Source organism: Triturus cristatus, chromosome 2_1, assembly GCF_964204655.1.
Source record: "Triturus cristatus chromosome 2_1, aTriCri1.1, whole genome shotgun sequence".
NCBI classification, from domain to species: Eukaryota; Metazoa; Chordata; class Amphibia; order Caudata; family Salamandridae; genus Triturus; species Triturus cristatus.
The window spans coordinates 530,346,046-530,365,094 of record NC_140581.1 but is presented as its reverse complement, the minus strand read 5'-3'; the positions used below and the strand labels follow the sequence as shown (position 1 = coordinate 530,365,094).

Sequence of the window (19,049 nt, the reverse complement as noted above, 5' to 3'; positions counted from 1 at the left end):
GACATACATGCTCACTAGACGTCACAATATCTATCACCTCTAATACACTCCACACACTCCAGTACTCTGGCCTTTCAAAGTTGATAGAACTTCATATCTCCAAGACTTTCAGAACTAGGCACTCCAAACAGCATCTTAGATCAATCTGCCACAGCATTTTCTAGATACTCAGCCCTTCACAACGGGAAACTACCTTTACAACGAAGGCTTTATCACGCATGCATCTTTATGATGCAAGCTTTTACAACGCAAGATTTCACAACGAACATGCCTTAACCACATTTGCCTCCCTTTACATTGAATTTCGTTGTAAGGGCATGAATGGTAAAGGCATACAGTATGCTCTAGTTGGTTAAGACGAAACTCCATAAAAAAGTTCCTCGCACACGCCTATTGAAATAGGTTGGGTCACTAGAAAGCATGTCATTTACTCACAAAATGCCAGTCAGTCGAGATTCATTCCACCAAAACCAGACTTTTCCAAATTACTGATATTCTCATAGAATGAATACATGGATATGATGGCAGTGACTGGTCCCACACATTCACATTTTGAGCGAAACCAAGAAAACTATTTGTGTGTCAGCTCTGTGCTATGCATGCAGTTTTCCCTTCTCCACTCTGTGCCATTTAATCATGCATTGTGTGTCCAGCAACAAGTGTTGTATAGACGTATACACCACATAGATGTTAGTACGGGTAACTGTGGTTTGAGAAACATTCTTATTTTTCAATCTGGTCTTCTCACTATCTGCTGGGGGCTCGAAAAGGCTTCTTGAAAATAAAATTCACTTCTGGGAAGACCTGTCCCCCCGTGCTGCCTTCTAAAGGGAAGTGAGAATGTACAGTCCATCCTTGATGTTTGCTCTCAGCTTGGAACAATATTTCTTAACCCTGAGGCCAAGCACTGAGATCCATCCCGGTGCAATTTTTGGACGTGCTTTGTGTTTTTTATGCTCGGTTTCTTTTAGAAAACATTATTGGAAGGTTCAGAGGACAGTAACTGCGAAGAGATTGCCTCTTCTCATTCAAACCTTTACCACTCCTATATCTTTTCCAAGCATGCCTTTACAATGAAATTTTCGTTGTAAAGGCAATGCTGCTGAAGGCATATGCATGGTAAACACTTTTGTACTGAAGGCATGTGTGCTAAAGACTTATGTGTTGCATTGACTGCATTATAACAGCATGCATTCTAATGGCATGCATTATTCTGTTATACAACCCTTCACAACACATCTTCACCTCATGAATACAAAGCATTGAAGCTGCAGTCTCAAATGCTACGTCAATATTCCCTCTCATTGAGCTAATGACCTTGGTGCTGTTAAGCCCATAGAAAAACGGTGTAGCCCCTTTGTAAAACCATTATTTGACTGGCATCCAATATCTTTCACTAAAGCGGCCCAGCTAAATTTGGTAGGATTCCCTTAAAAGCAGTGGATCATCTTGCATAGTTCCACCTCTTTACCATGCCTAAATCTGGGTATCAGACACACAGCACGTAAACCGATGAAGCTAAATATTAAATATAGGCTAGTGCATAGTAAAATTGACTTCAGGGGCGATTTCTGTGATTCTTTAACTGACCAGCTTCTGCGTAAAGAATTTGATAGCTGATTTCAACCGTATCAAAATCGTTGAAGAAGATTGACACCATTTTGATAATGGAAACTCCTGTCAAATTGTCCACCTTGACCTTTCATCAGACATCTAGTTGTACATTAAGAATGCTCATTCAAACAGTGTCTGGTCTATAACCTTCTTCCATAAGGAGATTAAAGTGGATGACAAATACGCAGACAGAGACAAACCCACAGAGAACGGAATTCTTCCAGCTAGCTATCTGTTGTAAACATAATGGAAGTCCTGACTTCTAGTGTAGATTAGTTAGGTTCTTTTATTTAAGTTAATAAGAAAACAAGGGAAACCCCACCAGGAGCAGCTGTCCTGCTGCTCAGCCCATACCCAAATGACATTCACAGACATCCAACATTCCATCCATCCAACATTCCACACCACACTCATTCTGGCTGAGTAGCAGTCAAACGTAAGTTACAACACTATCCCCAAACAATGATCAGAAACTGTCCACAAAATGAACAATTCACATTAACGACATGGACCTTTAATCTAATATTGTCACCTCTGAGAAATCCCTTGGGTTCATACTCGATAAACTACTCCGCTTTGCCTTTTATGTCAAAGAGATGGGCAGAAATATTGGACCCTCCCTAGAACGCCTCAAACATCTCAATCCGTTTCTTCAATAACAAGATCTCAAGATGGACGTACAAGCCTATGTTTCCTCAAGCATTGATAACAGAAATGTGTTTTGCCTGGTACCTCTCAAGGAGGGTCCAGGTGTGCCTGCCAGTTGTTTTGTATCTAGAACGTTCATCACACATGTCCTTTTATTCCTGCAAAGCAATCCCTGGTACTCAGATCTGAAAATGAAACATCATGTCTCATCTGCAAGGAAATCCACACGAACAACCCCCAAAACTTCCATTAGAAACTTCAGATTTTCAGAAGAAACCGAATCCCAATATGTCAAGACCTCCTCAAAACTGAAATGGCAATAAAAAAACCACACAAAAAACACGTTGATGCGCTCCTTCGCCAGTAATGCATCCTAGGTGTAGATTGGTCTTCCAAAACAGAAGAGCTCTGTAAGCTCCCTCATCCAAGTGTTCATCTGTACTTAGATACACCTTCTCTCAATCTTGTCATTCTGCAATTTTTGAAGGAGATTTGCGTGCCTTACGCATCTGAATGTTTCAACGAAGTATTCTCCCTCATTTTTACCTCCTTTAATTCGCTTGTTTTGTCAATTACCTTTATTTAATACATATATCATGTCCTTCTGCTTTCTGACCCTGCACTCCAGACTGTGTTGCAGCATGTGCCATGCAGTGTAATGTCCTTCACATGCAGTACGCACAATGGAATACTGAGTATAGCGCTCTTATATCCTGTGTAGAAGGCTTTGGTCATGCTATATAAAGAAATAAAGGAGAATATTCGCCACTGATACAAATGTCTAAAGCGCAATATTTAACATGGGAAATGATGAACATAAATACATGCAGACACTATGCCATTATTTATATTGTATTGGAAAAGGTGCACAAGGACCAATCATGGGTTTGTAGGACACGTTTCCAAGCAGTTCATTCTCAGAAGTTGAGCAGTGCTTAGACCGTAGAGAACAGGGCAGAGATGATTTCTGGAAACATGCACGGCCCAAAGAGATCATGCCGATGTTTTACCAGGAAATGCGTTCCTGTATGATGTTCATATGCTTTCTATCCACCAGAGAACACAAGATACTCTGAAAGGGAAAATGATTGTCTCCTGCATCCGTTATTCATAAACCGTTAAAACAAATTGAGCACAATTCCTCAGCTGCCCTCAAATTACGTCTGAAAATACTGAAAAAAAACGACAAAAGCTGTGGTTCATGAAACAGTGTACCTCTAAGCCAAACAGCAATCTCTTGGAAACCCCACAAAGGCTGCTGGATTCGTGTTTTAGCGCTGCTAAAATGCAGTAAACTGCCTGGTCTATTTCCCTCCAAAGCCCTGGCTGTACTTCGGTGCTTTCTGTTTGGGTATTTATCTTTCCCCTTAATCCTGTGGCTAAAATGCACCTCCGGCATGAAAGGTTCAATGTCATTTGTGGGGCTGTAGTGTGCATTTTTCAACAGCGCATATTTGACAAGAGTATGTCTGGATAGAGCACCAACCACGGTGCCATGGCTAGCGGCAGTTCAGGTAGCCCCCAGTGACCCATGCCAAGGAAAAATGCATTTGGCATGTAGAAAAGATATTTTTTTATATTCCTAAATCAGCACTAGGCCTTGTAGGCCCGTAGGCCCGGATTCCAATATATAACAAGGATTGGCATAGCCAATAGGTCTCGCCTTTGGGATCTTCTAAGTTTAGCCATGCAGCAGATTATCCCCTATTAGCATGCCCACACACTCAACATAGCCAATAGCCACATGAGCGCTGCAACTTCGATACGCGATTACCGTAGCGTGAACCCGCGCGTACATACGTGGTATATAATGTGGTGACAAGGTTACCGAGTATTAGGTAACGAGGATGCCGTGTACTAACGAAGTGAATAATCAAAAGCCACATAAATGCTGCAGCTTCAATACGTGATTGCAGTAGCAAGAATCCTCACGTCTTTATGTTGTATACAATATGGTGACAAGGTTACCAAATGTTACTGCGCACGTGTGATTAAAAACTCCAGAAAGCTTGACTTATCGTAGCAGTTTCTATAACCGTCCTGGCAGCTCGCAAGGAGAACGGAACAGAATCAATCTGTAGCACAAAAATAAAAAGACGTGGCGTTTGTGCGTCTTAAAGTTGAAGTGCTTACTTCTGTGGACGAGGACAATTGAATAAAGTTAATTGCAAAAAATAGCTCATCATGCCGCTGCTTCCTACTTCTAAGACAATATAAGCAGGTATATAGTGAAATTCAAAATGAAACAGAGTGTACAACACTATAAAGAGAAAATGCTCATGTCTCCAAAGGCACAAAAGTGAAGTTTGAATAAAAGAAACTCTGATAGTGACAGTGCCTAAAGATCCTATGGCAACAAAGTCTAACATAATGCACTACGGTCTAGCCTAATGCAAACAAAAAACATGCTAAATAAATACATCTCGCTGCATCAATCAGTATCTCCCGCTGGTAGCATTATGCTGCGTAAAAATGATGTATCAGGTACAACAAGCTCAACGTGCAGGCTTCAAGAAATAAAATTTCATAAATTATGAACAGAAACGAAACACAAACATAATCAAAGGCTCCAAGCACAGTTAAATCCGAAGAAACATATCAAAATGACCGCAACAAGCCTAACATAAAGAACAGCGTCCTGCGAGTGGTGCGTGAGCGCTGTAAGGAAGAAAAAAAAAGCAAAAGCACAGTGCATTGCGTGTAACCTGACCCACCAGAAATGCTGCCACTCTGCGCGCCGCTGCTCACTCCCGAGAGCAAAACGCAGTGGAAGTGCCACACTGGAAAGGAGGTGGGACATGCACCCACATTTGGCCATTTGCGTGCTTTCATTTATGAAAAACACACACAAAGGCCAATCCAATGTGTGGGAGGAGTCAAACCCACACGGAGAAGTTTGGAGTGCTCACACGAAGCCTCCCATAGAGCAGCACATGCACGCTGCACTAGGCTCGACCTAAAAAAAGGGCCACTACATGTTTGGGGTTAGTGTGCTCTTACAGTGAAATAAAAGCCATAATATATTATGATCTTTGCTATACTTTTCCATGAGCACGCTTAGACGGCATTAAAATGTGTACTTCCTGTTTCTGCCCGGGACAATGCTAGAAAAATGCTCTAGAGAGTACCTTCGAGGTGATATTTGATGGATTATAAATTAATAAAAAGAGAAAGGTTAGACCATATCCTTTGATTCAGTATTGTGGTGGAAGGAATTCTCTTTCTCTACTGGTAGGCAGAATTACTGGTGATCGGCCTTAAACTTGGTGCCATTGAATATGAACTTTTATTTGTAGTCGTTGAGTGTAGAATGCCTTTGCCCAACCTGCATCCTCAAACTTCCTCTTTTCTGCAAATTCGAGATAGGAGTCTTTCTGCAAGTTCCTTCCTGGATGCTCTGGCTCTAATGTGTTTTTTTGCATTGCAGCTCAGTTTGAACATTCAAGTGGCTGCACTTGAGCGAATGCTTTGTGAATTATTCCCTCTGTGACCTGGGGATGGTCATGTTGTGTTCGTGAACTTGCAATCATGTATGTTTTTCGTTTAGGTTATATACTTGGAAATTTGTGCAGTTCTCTACGCCTTCAGATGTTTACTTTTTACAATAAGCACCTCTAATTTTCCACACTGTTTCTGGATCAGATTTTAATTATAGGTTTCTTCAATTATTGGCTAGCAAGTCAGACTCCCAGTAGTAGGACTGCGTCTCACCTCTGAAGAATGATTCATTGGATATGTATTCCATAGGCAGTCCTCAAAAATGTATTACTATCAGGGGACGGGGGGGAGGGGGAGGAATCAGCATTTAGCTGTGTTACTGAACATATGGTTTTGGGGCATAAAAAAACCTGATTTATCATTCACAAAGACTACAAAATGTTCTGAAAAATAAATGCTACATGAAATATGACTGCATTTCCCTGCATTAAAAATGCAATAAAGTGTATTTGTATCAATCTTTATGAAAGGGATACTCTTGGAACCTTTTTAAGGCTTGGGGCCGAAAAACAGAATGTCTAAAGGGCAAACTATAGTGGAGATTGGTCTGGAGATTGATCTGGACCGTATACTCGGCATGGGAGATTGCCACCTTCGCAGAACCGCAGATCTTCAGGATGCTGTTTGTTTCTCAATTTAGCAAATGGGGGAAGTGCAGTGCCCCGACTATGCAGATTGCTCATGATGAAGCCAGATCAGTTCTGTCTTGTCTACAGGATCAGTGGTCGGCTGACACTGAAATTGAGCTGACGGAGGATGACTGGAAGCAGATGCTCTACTGCCCAGAACTAAGATTGAACAATTTAAATTCTTACATAATATGTACCCCACACTGAAATGACAAGCTAAAATATATTCAACCCTTGGAGCAGAATGTCCTTGGAGCAAGAATTTGGGCGGGCATTTTAGTGACATGAATTGGTTATGCTAATTGATAACATACTGGAGAGGACATTAAACAGGAAAGGACTGCCAAAGCCAGAATTGTGCCTAAGGGCCTTTATGCCCTCCTCGGTGATACAGAAACCCAGAAAAGAAATCCTCGATTCTGCTCTGTATCTATGATAGATATACCTGTGGCATGGAGATCGTCCAAGGCTCCACGATTGCTTAATATACAACTCCGTGTACCCACTGGGAGTTACAGAGAATTCCTCAGAGGGCTAGGTGTGGCTGATACACTATGGCTTGCCAAGTGATCACACTTTTTTCATTATTATGTCAGGCAATAAGAAACTGCCCTGAACTTCTCTGACATGTGGAGGCTAATGGTCTACATGGAAAACACAATAAGTTGCACGCATGCCCATGAAAGGCCCAGAGACAAACCCAGAGAGCATGTGTGGACCTGAACATGAAATTAAACTGCTCCATTGATAATCGCTCCACCATTTCCTGGTGCTGATGTGGATTCTGGAATACCACATACTGCTCTCTCGACACAGGATGACGCAAAACTCTACCTAATTTCAATCAATACTGAGTTATGTGATTATAGGAATATGCAGCACATTGAAGAATTGGGCCACAACATATGAAATGGAAATGATAGATTAATAGATTTTGCTTGGTCTGTAGCCAAATCAATGTGGTTATTTGAAAATAATACCTTGTTTGGCTGTCATTACATTACCTATGTGATTTACTGTTTTTATGGAATGCAAAAAATAATGTAGAAAAAGTTCTTTTGAATAGCAATATAATTTCATTATCAGTTTAAACAATGAAAACAAGAACTTGCTTTTCTGTTATTCTGATCTATTTTTTAAAATGAGCTGGGATCAGCAAGCAGAAATGAAACATTGATGGCAAAATGTTTATTTTTGCATGCTATTGGTCAATACAGGAAAGACTCTCGCTGCACGTTTCTACAGATTCTGAGCTACAGCATTGGTTATTTCATCTGGCTTTCAGTAAACTGATTTTCATGTATTTTTGCAACAAATTACTAATTGCTTTTTCGTGTGTTTAAATTATCGCTATATATGTTGCTTTTATTTCTCATGTCTGCAACCAAACTATCTCTTTCATATGAAAGAGTAATGCACCAAAGGGCATATTTATGAGAATTGCCACGCAGGGTAGCGCATCAAGTCACCTTGCTGTGCTGCACCGCTTGATAGGGATTGGGCAGAAATACGCTGTATTTAAAAGAATATAGTGCATTCCTGAATTTTCCCCGTGATTGTGCTATTTTGGATTCCTAGCACCAATGCAGGAACCGTTGCACCATGGTGTAGGGGTGCCTGCATTGCATGCTTGATTATTTGTGTGCATGAAAGAGCCCATTCCTGCACAAAAATAATCCTGAGAGACATACTTCTCTATCTGCAAAACACATAGAAAGAGGAAGAAACAAGGAGAATTAAAGATATTCCTCCTCGTTACGCCTCTCCTGGTAAATCTGGCTATGCACTAAAAACCATGGGAGTTGCAAGAACACCGGCGCAAGCGCTTGGAACGCCATTCTAGCAAAGAGTAAGGCAATGCAGAGATTTATGAAGCCACTCAGGGCCATGCAAAGTGGCCTTGCATGGCTTCATAAATCACACTTAGTAATTGCGTTGCACAAGTACCTTTCGCGTGGTGCGAGCTTGACGCAACTGGGTCATACATACGGCCCCAAGGATTTACACAGTTCGTGGGAAAGGTGATGTGTGACCTCATAAGCTCTGACAAAAAGTATATTGTAAATCACCTCAGATATCCAGGATGCTTTAAAGGATATCGACCATCGACCATCAGCATTGTTCCATCATAGACTCAAAGTACTCCTTGGTGACTATCAATATCTTTATTATATGACAGGGGGAACTATATGCTATACATCTAATCAGATACAGATTTAATTATGCATTGTTAACAACAGAAAATCTGCACATGTTTATTAACAGACAATGATTAAACATTTTCTATCGTTTCTTTTATGTTCAGCATCATATGAAGAAGACCCAACTTCAGCAGGTAAGATTACTTAAACAAATTTCTAATTAGCATGGTTTTCAATTAATATAATTTTGTTCAAATTATCATTTTATTATTTGAACAATATTGTTAATATAAATTGTTAATATATATGTATTTAGCCTACTTAACAAATGTATTTCGTAATTAATATATCTGACTCCTGTACTAATTTTTCATAGAGGCCAAATCAGGTAAAGACCAGAGAAACATATGGGTTTATTCTGCCAGCATCTGTAGTGTTTAGGGTGGCTTCACCTTCCTATATAAAGGACTAACAAAGCCAGTGGGTCTTGGATATTTTAGGAGTATGTGCTTTTTATTATAATGGTTCTAAGTTGTGAGGTGTTGGTGTGTTACATCCATATTTTTGAATATTGGATATTTTTAAGGTCATACTAGAATTTTAGAAACAATGAATTACGCGAGAAGGAAAAATCTGGAAGGAGTCTCTTACTTCTTCCCTCCTGAGCTATGCCTAAGTTGGTGAGAGTGTTAGCAGTTCTGGTGGAGAATCCCTCTCCTGCAGGTGGTATATTGAGTCTTGCCTGTAAATCAACATCTTTAACCACACACAGAAGTTAGTATCTTGCACAACCTGGCTACTTATTATACACTATTTGTGTTCAAATCACGCGCATTAGAATATTTTTAAGTATTGTAAATAACTCAACAGTTATCCCACGTATTAGAGTATGCATTAGTATGGCCCCAGTCTTATTTTATTGCAGTTAGTCTAAGCTCTCCCTAATATATAATGTCTGTCTAAAAGTATGGTTTTGTTAGTTCATCATAATGTACCGAGTGATATAAAGCCGCCACGTGTTCCTGATTGGGCCATTAGTCCATGTTTCATCATCCCTCCATCAACCAGTCTGTCTATTTAACAATGCCCCTCACCTTTTTCTGATATGCCTCTCTTCTGAATGGTGTTCTCTGGAGGATGGATCAGCTGATTCTGGGCTCCTATTTAGTTACAGTAATGACCAATGAGCCTTGTTCAAAATATAGTACTTCATACACAGAAACCTACTTTTTTTCTTCTTCCTACAAGAAGGAATTTGCAAGGACATCTTTCCCTATAGTCACATTTCAGGTAGTATGCTTATTGTTAGACCTGGCACCACTGGCTGTTGCCTCCTGTATTTTTGATGTGTTTTGCTGGTTTAGATGCTTTGGGCACTGTGCCACTGCTATTCAGTGCCACAGTGCAAGTGCTCCGTATTGTAAATTGTTGTACTGGGTTAGTGACTCCATGTTTGGCTTATTTGATTTACTTGTCAGACCCTAGTACAGTGCACCATGTGTGCCCAGGGCCTGTAAATCAAATGCTGCTGGTGGGGGTTGTGCCACCCACAGAAGCAGCTTGTAAAGTGTGTCTCAGGCCTGCGATTGCAGAGCCTGTGTGCAGTCTGTGACTGCCATGTCGACTTGGCAAGTGCACCCACTTACCAGTCCCTAAACCTTCCTTTTTCTACATATCAGTCACCCCTAAGGTAGGCTCCAGGGCAGGGTGTATTGTATGTAAAAGGTAGGATATCCCCTGATGTGTGTGGCAAGTCCTGATAGTGAATTACAGCCAATTTTGTTTTTTACTATTGCAAGGCTACCTGTCCCATAGGCCAGAATGGGCAGTTGGATTATAACATTTTATAATCTTAACTGAGCCAGAGAACATGGTCGAAAAAACGAATTTAGTATGCCTGAACTCAGAATGATAAAATACATCTTTTAGTAAAGTTGGTTTTAACATTCTGTGTTTGAAAATGCCACTTTTAGAAAGTAGGTATTTTCTTACCTAACCATCCAGCCTGCCTCTGCTAGGTTGTGTATTGCATGTCTGGTTTGTGAGTGACAGGGGCTGGGGTGGCTCCAGGAGACAGGGTGAGTCAGCACTGGCTGAAGAGACCTATCTGCATTGGGAGTGGTGGGAGGAGTAGCACCTGGGCCTGAATAGGGCTGTGCCTGCCTTCCAAAATGCTGGCTCCACCTCCTGTGGTGCGTCTGATGACCCTCACCCACACTGACAAAGGAAGAAGTTGTTCACTGGCAGAATGCACCCAGAACTGGTTTGGACTCGGTACAGACACTCTCTTCCTTCAGAGACAAAGGATTTGTGTGTATAAAAAGGGGGACCCAGACCCCAGAACTTTTGATCACTTCTGGGAATCAAGACAAACCTTTGCCAAGGAGAAGAACCAAGGAAGCTGAAGGAGGAGACTGCCCCTGTGCTGTGCTGTTGGGGTTAACCTGCAGTGGTTACTTTATTGCCAACGAAAGAGGAAAAGGAACTTTGTATGTACTTTTACAATCTTGAGGAAGATCTCCAAGGGCTTGGAGCTGAGCTTGCCTCCTGTTCTGAAGTCTCGGGACACAAAGACTTCACCTTCAGCGCCCCCTGAATTTCCTTTCCGGGAATTCTACTTGTAGAGAGGTACCTACTGATGTTTGAGCCCTCTGAGAAGACTGCGTGTCGCTGGGAGCTGGAAGCGTGATGCAACGAGGAGAAGCTTGTTGCCGCCACAGCTGTTGGCCATCGCATCACCAACGAAGAGTGTCGCATCCCCAGAGAAGCGTGTCGCCGCCACATCACCTGAGAAGCGTGTCGCAGGGCCTGTTGTGGCTCAGAAGTTACAGAGTTCGCCGCACGGCTGTCGGGCGTGCACGCATCGCATCCAACGTTGACGCATCGCATCACTTTAAGGCGCCACCTTGTCGCATCACAGCGGATCGTTACATTGCATCGAGGCGCCATCTTGTCGCATCGTCACCGGGCCACAGTAAGAAACAACGCATCAACTCCCCACACAGTAAGGAAATCTTAAGTATGGCAAAGAAGCAACCCATAAGGGGTGTTCTCCTGCCTGCCCTTGTATCTCTTGAATAGTACACCTTTTACTATATCTGTGTCATTCAAATTCTTCTTGGTTGTCATCCCACACATAAACCTCTTTCTGTATTGTGTTTACTTCTGTCATGTCATGTCCCACATTAGTTCTACTTTTTATTTCCTTCCTATCTGTTGGCCAGACACCTCAAGCTGGCTACTCATTCTACCTGTTCTCAGTGTTAACAGGTGACCTTATGGTTGCTTAAAGCACTACACAGGTAAGCAAAATAACATGGCTTAAAATAATCACAGCCAACAACTAAAGTCCCTTTTGACTGAAATTCTAAAATATTTTCTTTAGTTTAACGATGTACTGGTTTTTTCTCTCTCTCTCTCTCTCTCTCTCTCTCTTTGGCTCTCACTATTGGTCTTATAATGTTCCTCTGTGGGGAAAATTGGAGCATTATTTAAAGGTGGGTGAAAGTCCCCCTCAAATAATAATCACAATCCTTGTCACGGTGAACCATTAAAGTCACTTGATAAACCTGTGCTTAACCCACTGGTAGTTTGTCACAAAGCAGCCAGGCTTAACTTAGAGGCAATGTGCAAAGTATTTGTGCAACACTCATACAGTAAAAAAGTGAAAACACAAGAAAAATCCCAATCTAATTAAGTAAAAATAGAGGACATTTTAATGAATAAATTGGCATCAACAATCCAATAAATAGAACAGAAGACATTAAGTTTTTAAAGTGTGAATTAAAAATAGCTCCAAAAAACACAAAGCGCCAACCATGGTTATCTGATTGAGCAAGACCAGTATTCAACCTCGCCCCATTTTGCAGGGTTATCCCCAAACGTTTTGCATTTCGCAGCCTATTTTTATGACCTTTTTGTTGGCTTTACTACTCTGGGCACTTTACTACTGCCAACCAGTGCTTTCAAATCTGTCTCAGGCCTGCAATTGCAGAGCCAGCATGCGCAGTTTACTGCCACTTTGACTTGGTATCTAACACTACTTGCCAATCCATATATCTCCTCCTGTACTACATATAGGCAACCTGTAAGGTAGGCCCAAGGTAGCCCTACGGGCAGGGTGCTGTGTAAGTAAAAGGTGGGACATGTGCCTTTATTATGTGGCATGTCCTTGCAGTGACAAACAGCCTATTTTGTTTCTCACTACTGTGAGGTTTACTCCTCTTATAGGCTAGCATTTGGAATTCCCTTATATATATTTAAGTGTTAATTCCTCATCTGAAAGGAGTAGCGTTGCCATGTTTGATATGTTTAGTTTGGTAGTGATAAATCCTGATTACTGGTGTAGGTGGATTTTACATTACTATTTTTAGAAATGTCACTTTTAGAAAGTAGGACTTTCTCTGTACTTTGCAGCCTGACTCCAAATCACATCTAGGCCTGGGAGACAGCTACACTTTGTACACACTTTCCAGACAGCCATCACACAGAAAGGGTTGGGTTCAACCAGGACTGGACCGGGAACCCAAAGCAGCCCTGGCAAATTTTGTCAGACCAGCCCCCACACGGTGCTCAGCGAGTGAGTGCGGCAAGTTAGCTTGACCACTACAAATGGAGTTTGGGGGGGGGGGTTCTGTCGCCAAGAAAACGTTGGGAAAAAATGTCAAAAATTGTGTTTTTCACAACACATTTCATTATATATTCAATTGTATTAGATTGCAAGTATGATGACCCTACAGTGCACCTGGATACAACAATTGTCTTGGGGCCCTTTAATGATTCCCTCACTATTTCTCTCCAACAGTGCCCCTAATCTCTTGATTTCCCTTCTCACAAGTATTTCATTTTTTTTTATAGCGTCTCTCATTCCAATGTAGGGAGTCGGAGCACTTTACATCTAAATTACTTTTTACCACATCAGGTGGCACGAAGGTGCCTCGTTTGAGCGCGCCCCAAGTTTTACAGTGCAGACGGTGTCCCTGCACCTACCCTTTCGTATCTGTGTCCAATCCTAGGGAGGCAGATATGAAAGGAAAGGTGCAGAAGCACGGTCCACAGTCTAAAAGTCGGGGCACGCTCGAAAGCGGCACCTCTGCTCCACCTGATGTGGTAAAAAACTATTTTGCTTTAGGTTGGACCTTGAATCACACAGACAGTAGGTTGCACATTAGGGGCACCACAATTGTGAGGGTAATTTTTCCTTATATATGTTTATGTCCTGACAAAGCACCACAGAAGCTTCAGACCACTTTTTAGGGGTGAAACGTCGAAAAATCACTGAGTAGGAGACCAGAGTGAGGCATCCACCTCACAGCTACATTTTTTCCATGCATAGTCGTTATACACTGACTACCAGAGTTCCTTTCAAAACTCTAGAGTAGCATTTGCCTGTTATAGGTTTTTATTTCTGACAGGGCGGTCTATTTTATTACAGGACAGCTTGCGACCTCCCTTATCAGTTTTTAACCTACAACCACGTTCCACTACTCCACCACACCAGTCACCTCACTTGTATGCATCATACGGCATCTCTGAAAAAGATCTTCGGCAAAGTGACCTTTCAGGGGACCCGTAGGGCATTGCAGTGCCGGCCTGATGAGGAGCATTGCCCTATGATGAAGCATCCCCTTGGGGATGTGTGAGGGCAACATGAGACAGTCTTGTTGACGGTCCTCATGACATAAGTCCGTACACCCCTGTTAGTAACACCTTTTCTCCTTTCTCAGGAACAGAAGGCCCCTTTTTTGATTCCAAAATGTTCTACAACCATACAAATTGGGGTTAAAAAAGTTTTTTAAATTCCCAGGTGACCCTGCAGAAAGGGCAAATTTTCAACACCCTGAATCTCTCTCTCTTTGGGTTTTTTGCTCAGGATTACTTTATTTATTTTGCTGTCTCTGAACCTTACTCTCTCTAGATCTCTCTCTTGGTGGCCATGCACCTTGGTGCATTCAGAGCAGCAGGATGAGTAACAATAAGTTCATTTCATAAACACTGAGAAGTAGTATGTGATCTCCAAAAAAGGAATTTGTTGCTCTTTTTCGGTTGTCACACAATTATTTTCTACTCACTCTTTCCTCCTCCATATCTAATCCAGCAAATGTTTCATCCCTTTAACCTCTACCACTCAATCTTTCCTTCTCTGTCATTCTTTCAAAGTCCCTCTTCTGCCCGTCTTTCAACATCAGTACTCAGATTCCTCTACTTAATCCATCTTCCATAGTCATTCGTCTTGGTATTTGTCTCCCTTCAGGCATTACACCACCAGTCTTTTTCTGCATCACCCTCCTTCTTCCCTCATCCATCTCACTTCAGCCCTTCCATTGCATTCTTCTTTCCTCCTTCTCTAGACCTCACTTATTTTCCTAGTGTTGAATTTCAAATGGTGTCCAGTAGTCCAAGATAGATTAAGTAGATGCTTATTTAAGTAGATATGATGAAGGGCCACACCAGGAGCAGCCTTCCTGCTGCTCAGCCCATTCTCCAACTGGCTCTCTCACTCACCCAATATTCCACAGCATCTCCACACACCAACATTCCACACCCCAGTCACACTGGCTAAGCAGCAGGTATAACACCTAGTCTACCATCTCATTCCATCAAACCTTCCTCTGGTCTTCTACCATACTGTTAGGCCTCTTAAAATTATTGTTCTGCCACCTAAAATTCCTTCATTGCAGTGAACCAAAACATAGGACCCCGGCAGTTCTGGTAAATTTGCTATTTATTTTTTTCAAAGGTTCCTCCTGGAGAGCAATTCTCTTTGGTCAGCTGCAAGTGGTTTATTTATCTGATATGCCCAAATGTTTGTCTGCTTCTTACTTTTTTATGTGTTAACATAGACATAACACATACATTTGAAGAGTGCGCATTCTTGCCTAGCAGGTCTCTTAGTGGGCTTGAAAGATACCAGATTTTATTTGTTACCCAATTTAATGGTGCTTATTTTGTCAGCCTCAGGCTGAGTTGTCCCACCAGAATTTGATTTTGTGGCCATGGCAACAAGCACGAATACCTGAAGTTACTGCAATAGACCGATAAGACTATAAAACCTATTGCACTTTTCATTTTTTTTGTTTTTTAATGTCACAAAATCTTAATACTATTTGTTTTATGCCATATAGTAAAATGCAAGTCTACGTAGTGAGCTCATGTATACCCATGTTATCAATAAAAGATTAATAAAAGGCTGAAATGGCCATGCTGGCATTCAGACTCCTCTCCGTCAAATTACGCATAGAATGCTGCAGTAGGTACAATACTGATCAATATACTCAAATATACACACATGGGTATCATCTGCATTTATTATAATCTTAACATCTGATGCCAAATTGCAACTTTTCGTGCATCATATTGTAAGTGCTATGAAAGCACAAAAAAGCACTCTGGACATGTGTGTCCTCTTTCATAGATAGTATTAATTTGAGGGGATTTTTTTCGGTTTGTAGGTGTCTTGTTTTTTTAATTACATTTAAATGAGAGCTAGCATCTCTGGCTTTTGTTTGAGTGAATGTGCAGAACACCCCCGCTGTGCACATGCCTTTCAATTTTGCTGTACATCATTATGGTTACTTTCCAAAGGCACCAATTAGGCAAATTAAGTACAGTGTTAGGAAACAGTGAAAACAGAGACAAAAAAAACGGCATTTGAAGGAACAGACAACTAATTAGTAGGAGGTCAACTAGTGGTAGTTGGTAGGAGGCTCAACTCCTGGTAGTTAGTAGGATGCTTAACTTCTGGTAGTTAGTAGGATGCTCAACTCCTGGTAGTTAGTAGGAGGCTCCTGGTAGTTAGTAGGATGCTTAACCTCTGGTAGTTAGTAGGATGCTCAACTCCTGGTAGTTAGTAGGATGCTTAACTTCTGGTAGTTAGTAGGATGCTCAACTCCTGGTAGTTAGTAGGAGGCTCAACTCGTGGTAGTTAGTAGGAGCCTCGGCTCCTGGTAGCCATCCCGGCTCATGGAACCGTAATATGTAGGTAGGGAGGATACAGCCCTCCCAGTCATTGCACCCCTGCACAGTGCGCATCATGATGTGCCTGCTTAGACCAGCTCATTGTCATTCTGTGCATGACAATGTGAAACAGGCGCATTACTAAGGATGCAGCAGCCATAGTTTCTGTGCATATTTGCAGAGTGGGGCTTTGAGAGAGAAAGGAATGACCCGCAACTGGGCCTTGGCCAGAAGTCCATTGACAAGTGCTCGAGTGACCACCCTGCCAAGCCCCTGTGTAAACGTATACTTATGTATGCATTTATGTAATGCAGACTGTGCAAGAACAATTGAGCCATGTACACTGAGTCATCCATGTTCAAGAACTGGAATAGGAGCACATTTTATGTTTTATACAGGATGTCCGTAATCGCTAATACAGGCGCCATGTTATTTGATTAGGTGTTACTGGAAATAATGTGTCTTCATATGTTTTTTGAACTGCACTGACTGCATGCTAGAGCAAGCCATATTTATGGTTGGGTGTAGACGAAGACCTCCTTCCAGGATTTGTTCTGCCTCCTTTCATCCCTAATGTGGTCATTAGCTGGACTCTTGTAAAGCATTGAAAAGACATCCAGAGTGTACCATCACCCAAAGGCAGGAGCCGCTCCTCTTTGTTGCTGCTTTGCATGTTATGCCAGGGATCTTGAAGGTAATGAATGCCTGCAATTGCAGTCAGCGTTGGTATTGCAGGGATCAGGAAATGAGGTCAGGTTTCTTGGGACCCTTAATGTGCCATGCAGCTACATAGATGATCCTCTCCAACAGATGACGTTGGGACTCTTATTTGTAGGGTGATGTACTTTTGCAGGTGGGGGAGTTATAGGTTTGGACAGTGGTTCTGCAATCATCTTTGGATAGGAGGATTTCGCTTTGGGAGAAACAGCGCATAAAACAGTGTTTCTAATGTTATGTGGGTTTTGAAACATGGTCCAGCTAAGAGTTTTCGTGCTATGGCTGAGTGAATATTCGAATATGTCAAACTTCATGTTGCTCACATATTTCTGGACTTTAGATTATGTGTCTGCATTGCTAATCAAGCTGCGTTTTTTTCTTGCTATTATTCAATGTTGGACAGTCGTTTGAAATCCATGTTTATGAGATGAATTGGCAGTTTTTTGAGATTATCGTCTTTACTGGGATTTTGAAATACAGTTCATCATCAATATACTGATTCAGCTTAAAAAGTAGGTGCACGAGGACGATCCTGGGGGGATTCATTAATACAATGAAGAGGCCTGTGAAGAGTAAGGAACCAAGAGGGGCTCTGCAGAAAACAGGTAAATTATGGGAGGGGTATGTGCTGTGATGATTGAGTAGCCAGGTGGAGACCCATATGAGGACTTCCTTAAGAAATCCCATACTTGTTGCAAGGCTAAGGGCTTAGTGTTTAATTATTGTGCAGGCAGCTATGAGACTAAGCAGGATGAGAATGCATGGGCTGCCTTTATCTGCAATGAGAAGAGTGTTGAATAAAGCTTGGATGGCTGCAGCTTTTGTGCAGCAGTGAGTCTACAGCTGTATTCATGTTCATGTGAGAGGTGGTTAGCATCCTTCTGATCTTGTAGTTAGATTGCAGTTGGATGTTTTATAATTTTTCCATCGTCGGGGTAAACTGTGTTCACCCTCCATCTTATGCAACGCCAAACTAGAGGCATCCAAAATAGATCCCACTTTGCTTGGTAAATAACTCTGCAAGTCAAGTTTAAGGATGAATTTCAGAAGACATCTGCTCCAGCATGGGCAGAACCTCCTTTCAATGTTTGCATCTAACCATTACTTTTCACTTCAAACCCCCGAGCGGATCAGATCTTCTTGCTCGAGCGCTGGTCTAGGAGTTGCCTCAAAGTGGACATACAGTTCTCCTGATTCCAGTGCCGATCCAACATACTTAATATCTTCACATGTCAATAATGTTGTTTCTTTCCAGTTTTACATCCTCAATGTGTATGAGATCTCTAAAAACAGCCTCTGTATTCCTTAAAAAAACAGCATGTAAAACTGACCTTTTCATTAAATATCTGACTGTCGCATCTCCTTTTTTCTCTCCAAACTGTCCTCTCTCTCTTTCAATTCCTAACACTCCACCTCTGTCTGAGCACAATCTTCTCTACGTCACATGCATGTTTGCCTTCAATTCTATTCATGTTTTTCTGATTGTCCACAATGCATTTCAGAGGTCACAGCCTCACCTTTTGAGAGTCACACCCCTAAAACCTAACAATACCACCAAATATCTGCATGAATTTACATAACTCGCCTCCCCACTAATGATCACAACTAACTCCTATTGATATAATCTTCTACAAATAAACTGGAGTGAATGCACAGAATGGTTTAAGAGCACAAGACTAATTCCGATAACCAACGATAACCAATAACACTTGACTAACCACTAAAGTTGGGTTCTGGGGCAGCGTGCTGCACAGTGCAAATTGCTTAATTCCTCATCAAAGGTAGTAAGAGCTATATAAATACAACAAAGCAGGTCCTCATGTCAGCTCCCCCTTACTGACTATGC

The 19,049-nt window shown here is 41.7% G+C and overlaps 1 protein-coding gene across 1 annotated transcript in view; it reads left to right on the top strand.

Annotated features, from left to right (window-relative positions):
* EDIL3 (EGF like and discoidin domains 3) overlaps positions 1-19,049 on the top strand; it is a 1,529,327-nt gene that overhangs the window by 551,082 nt on the left and 959,196 nt on the right. Inside the window, exon 4 of the mRNA XM_085632425.1 lies at positions 8,695-8,724. Coding sequence (XP_085488551.1) covers positions 8,695-8,724 — 30 coding nt within the window. The remainder of the gene's footprint in view (positions 1-8,694; positions 8,725-19,049) is intronic.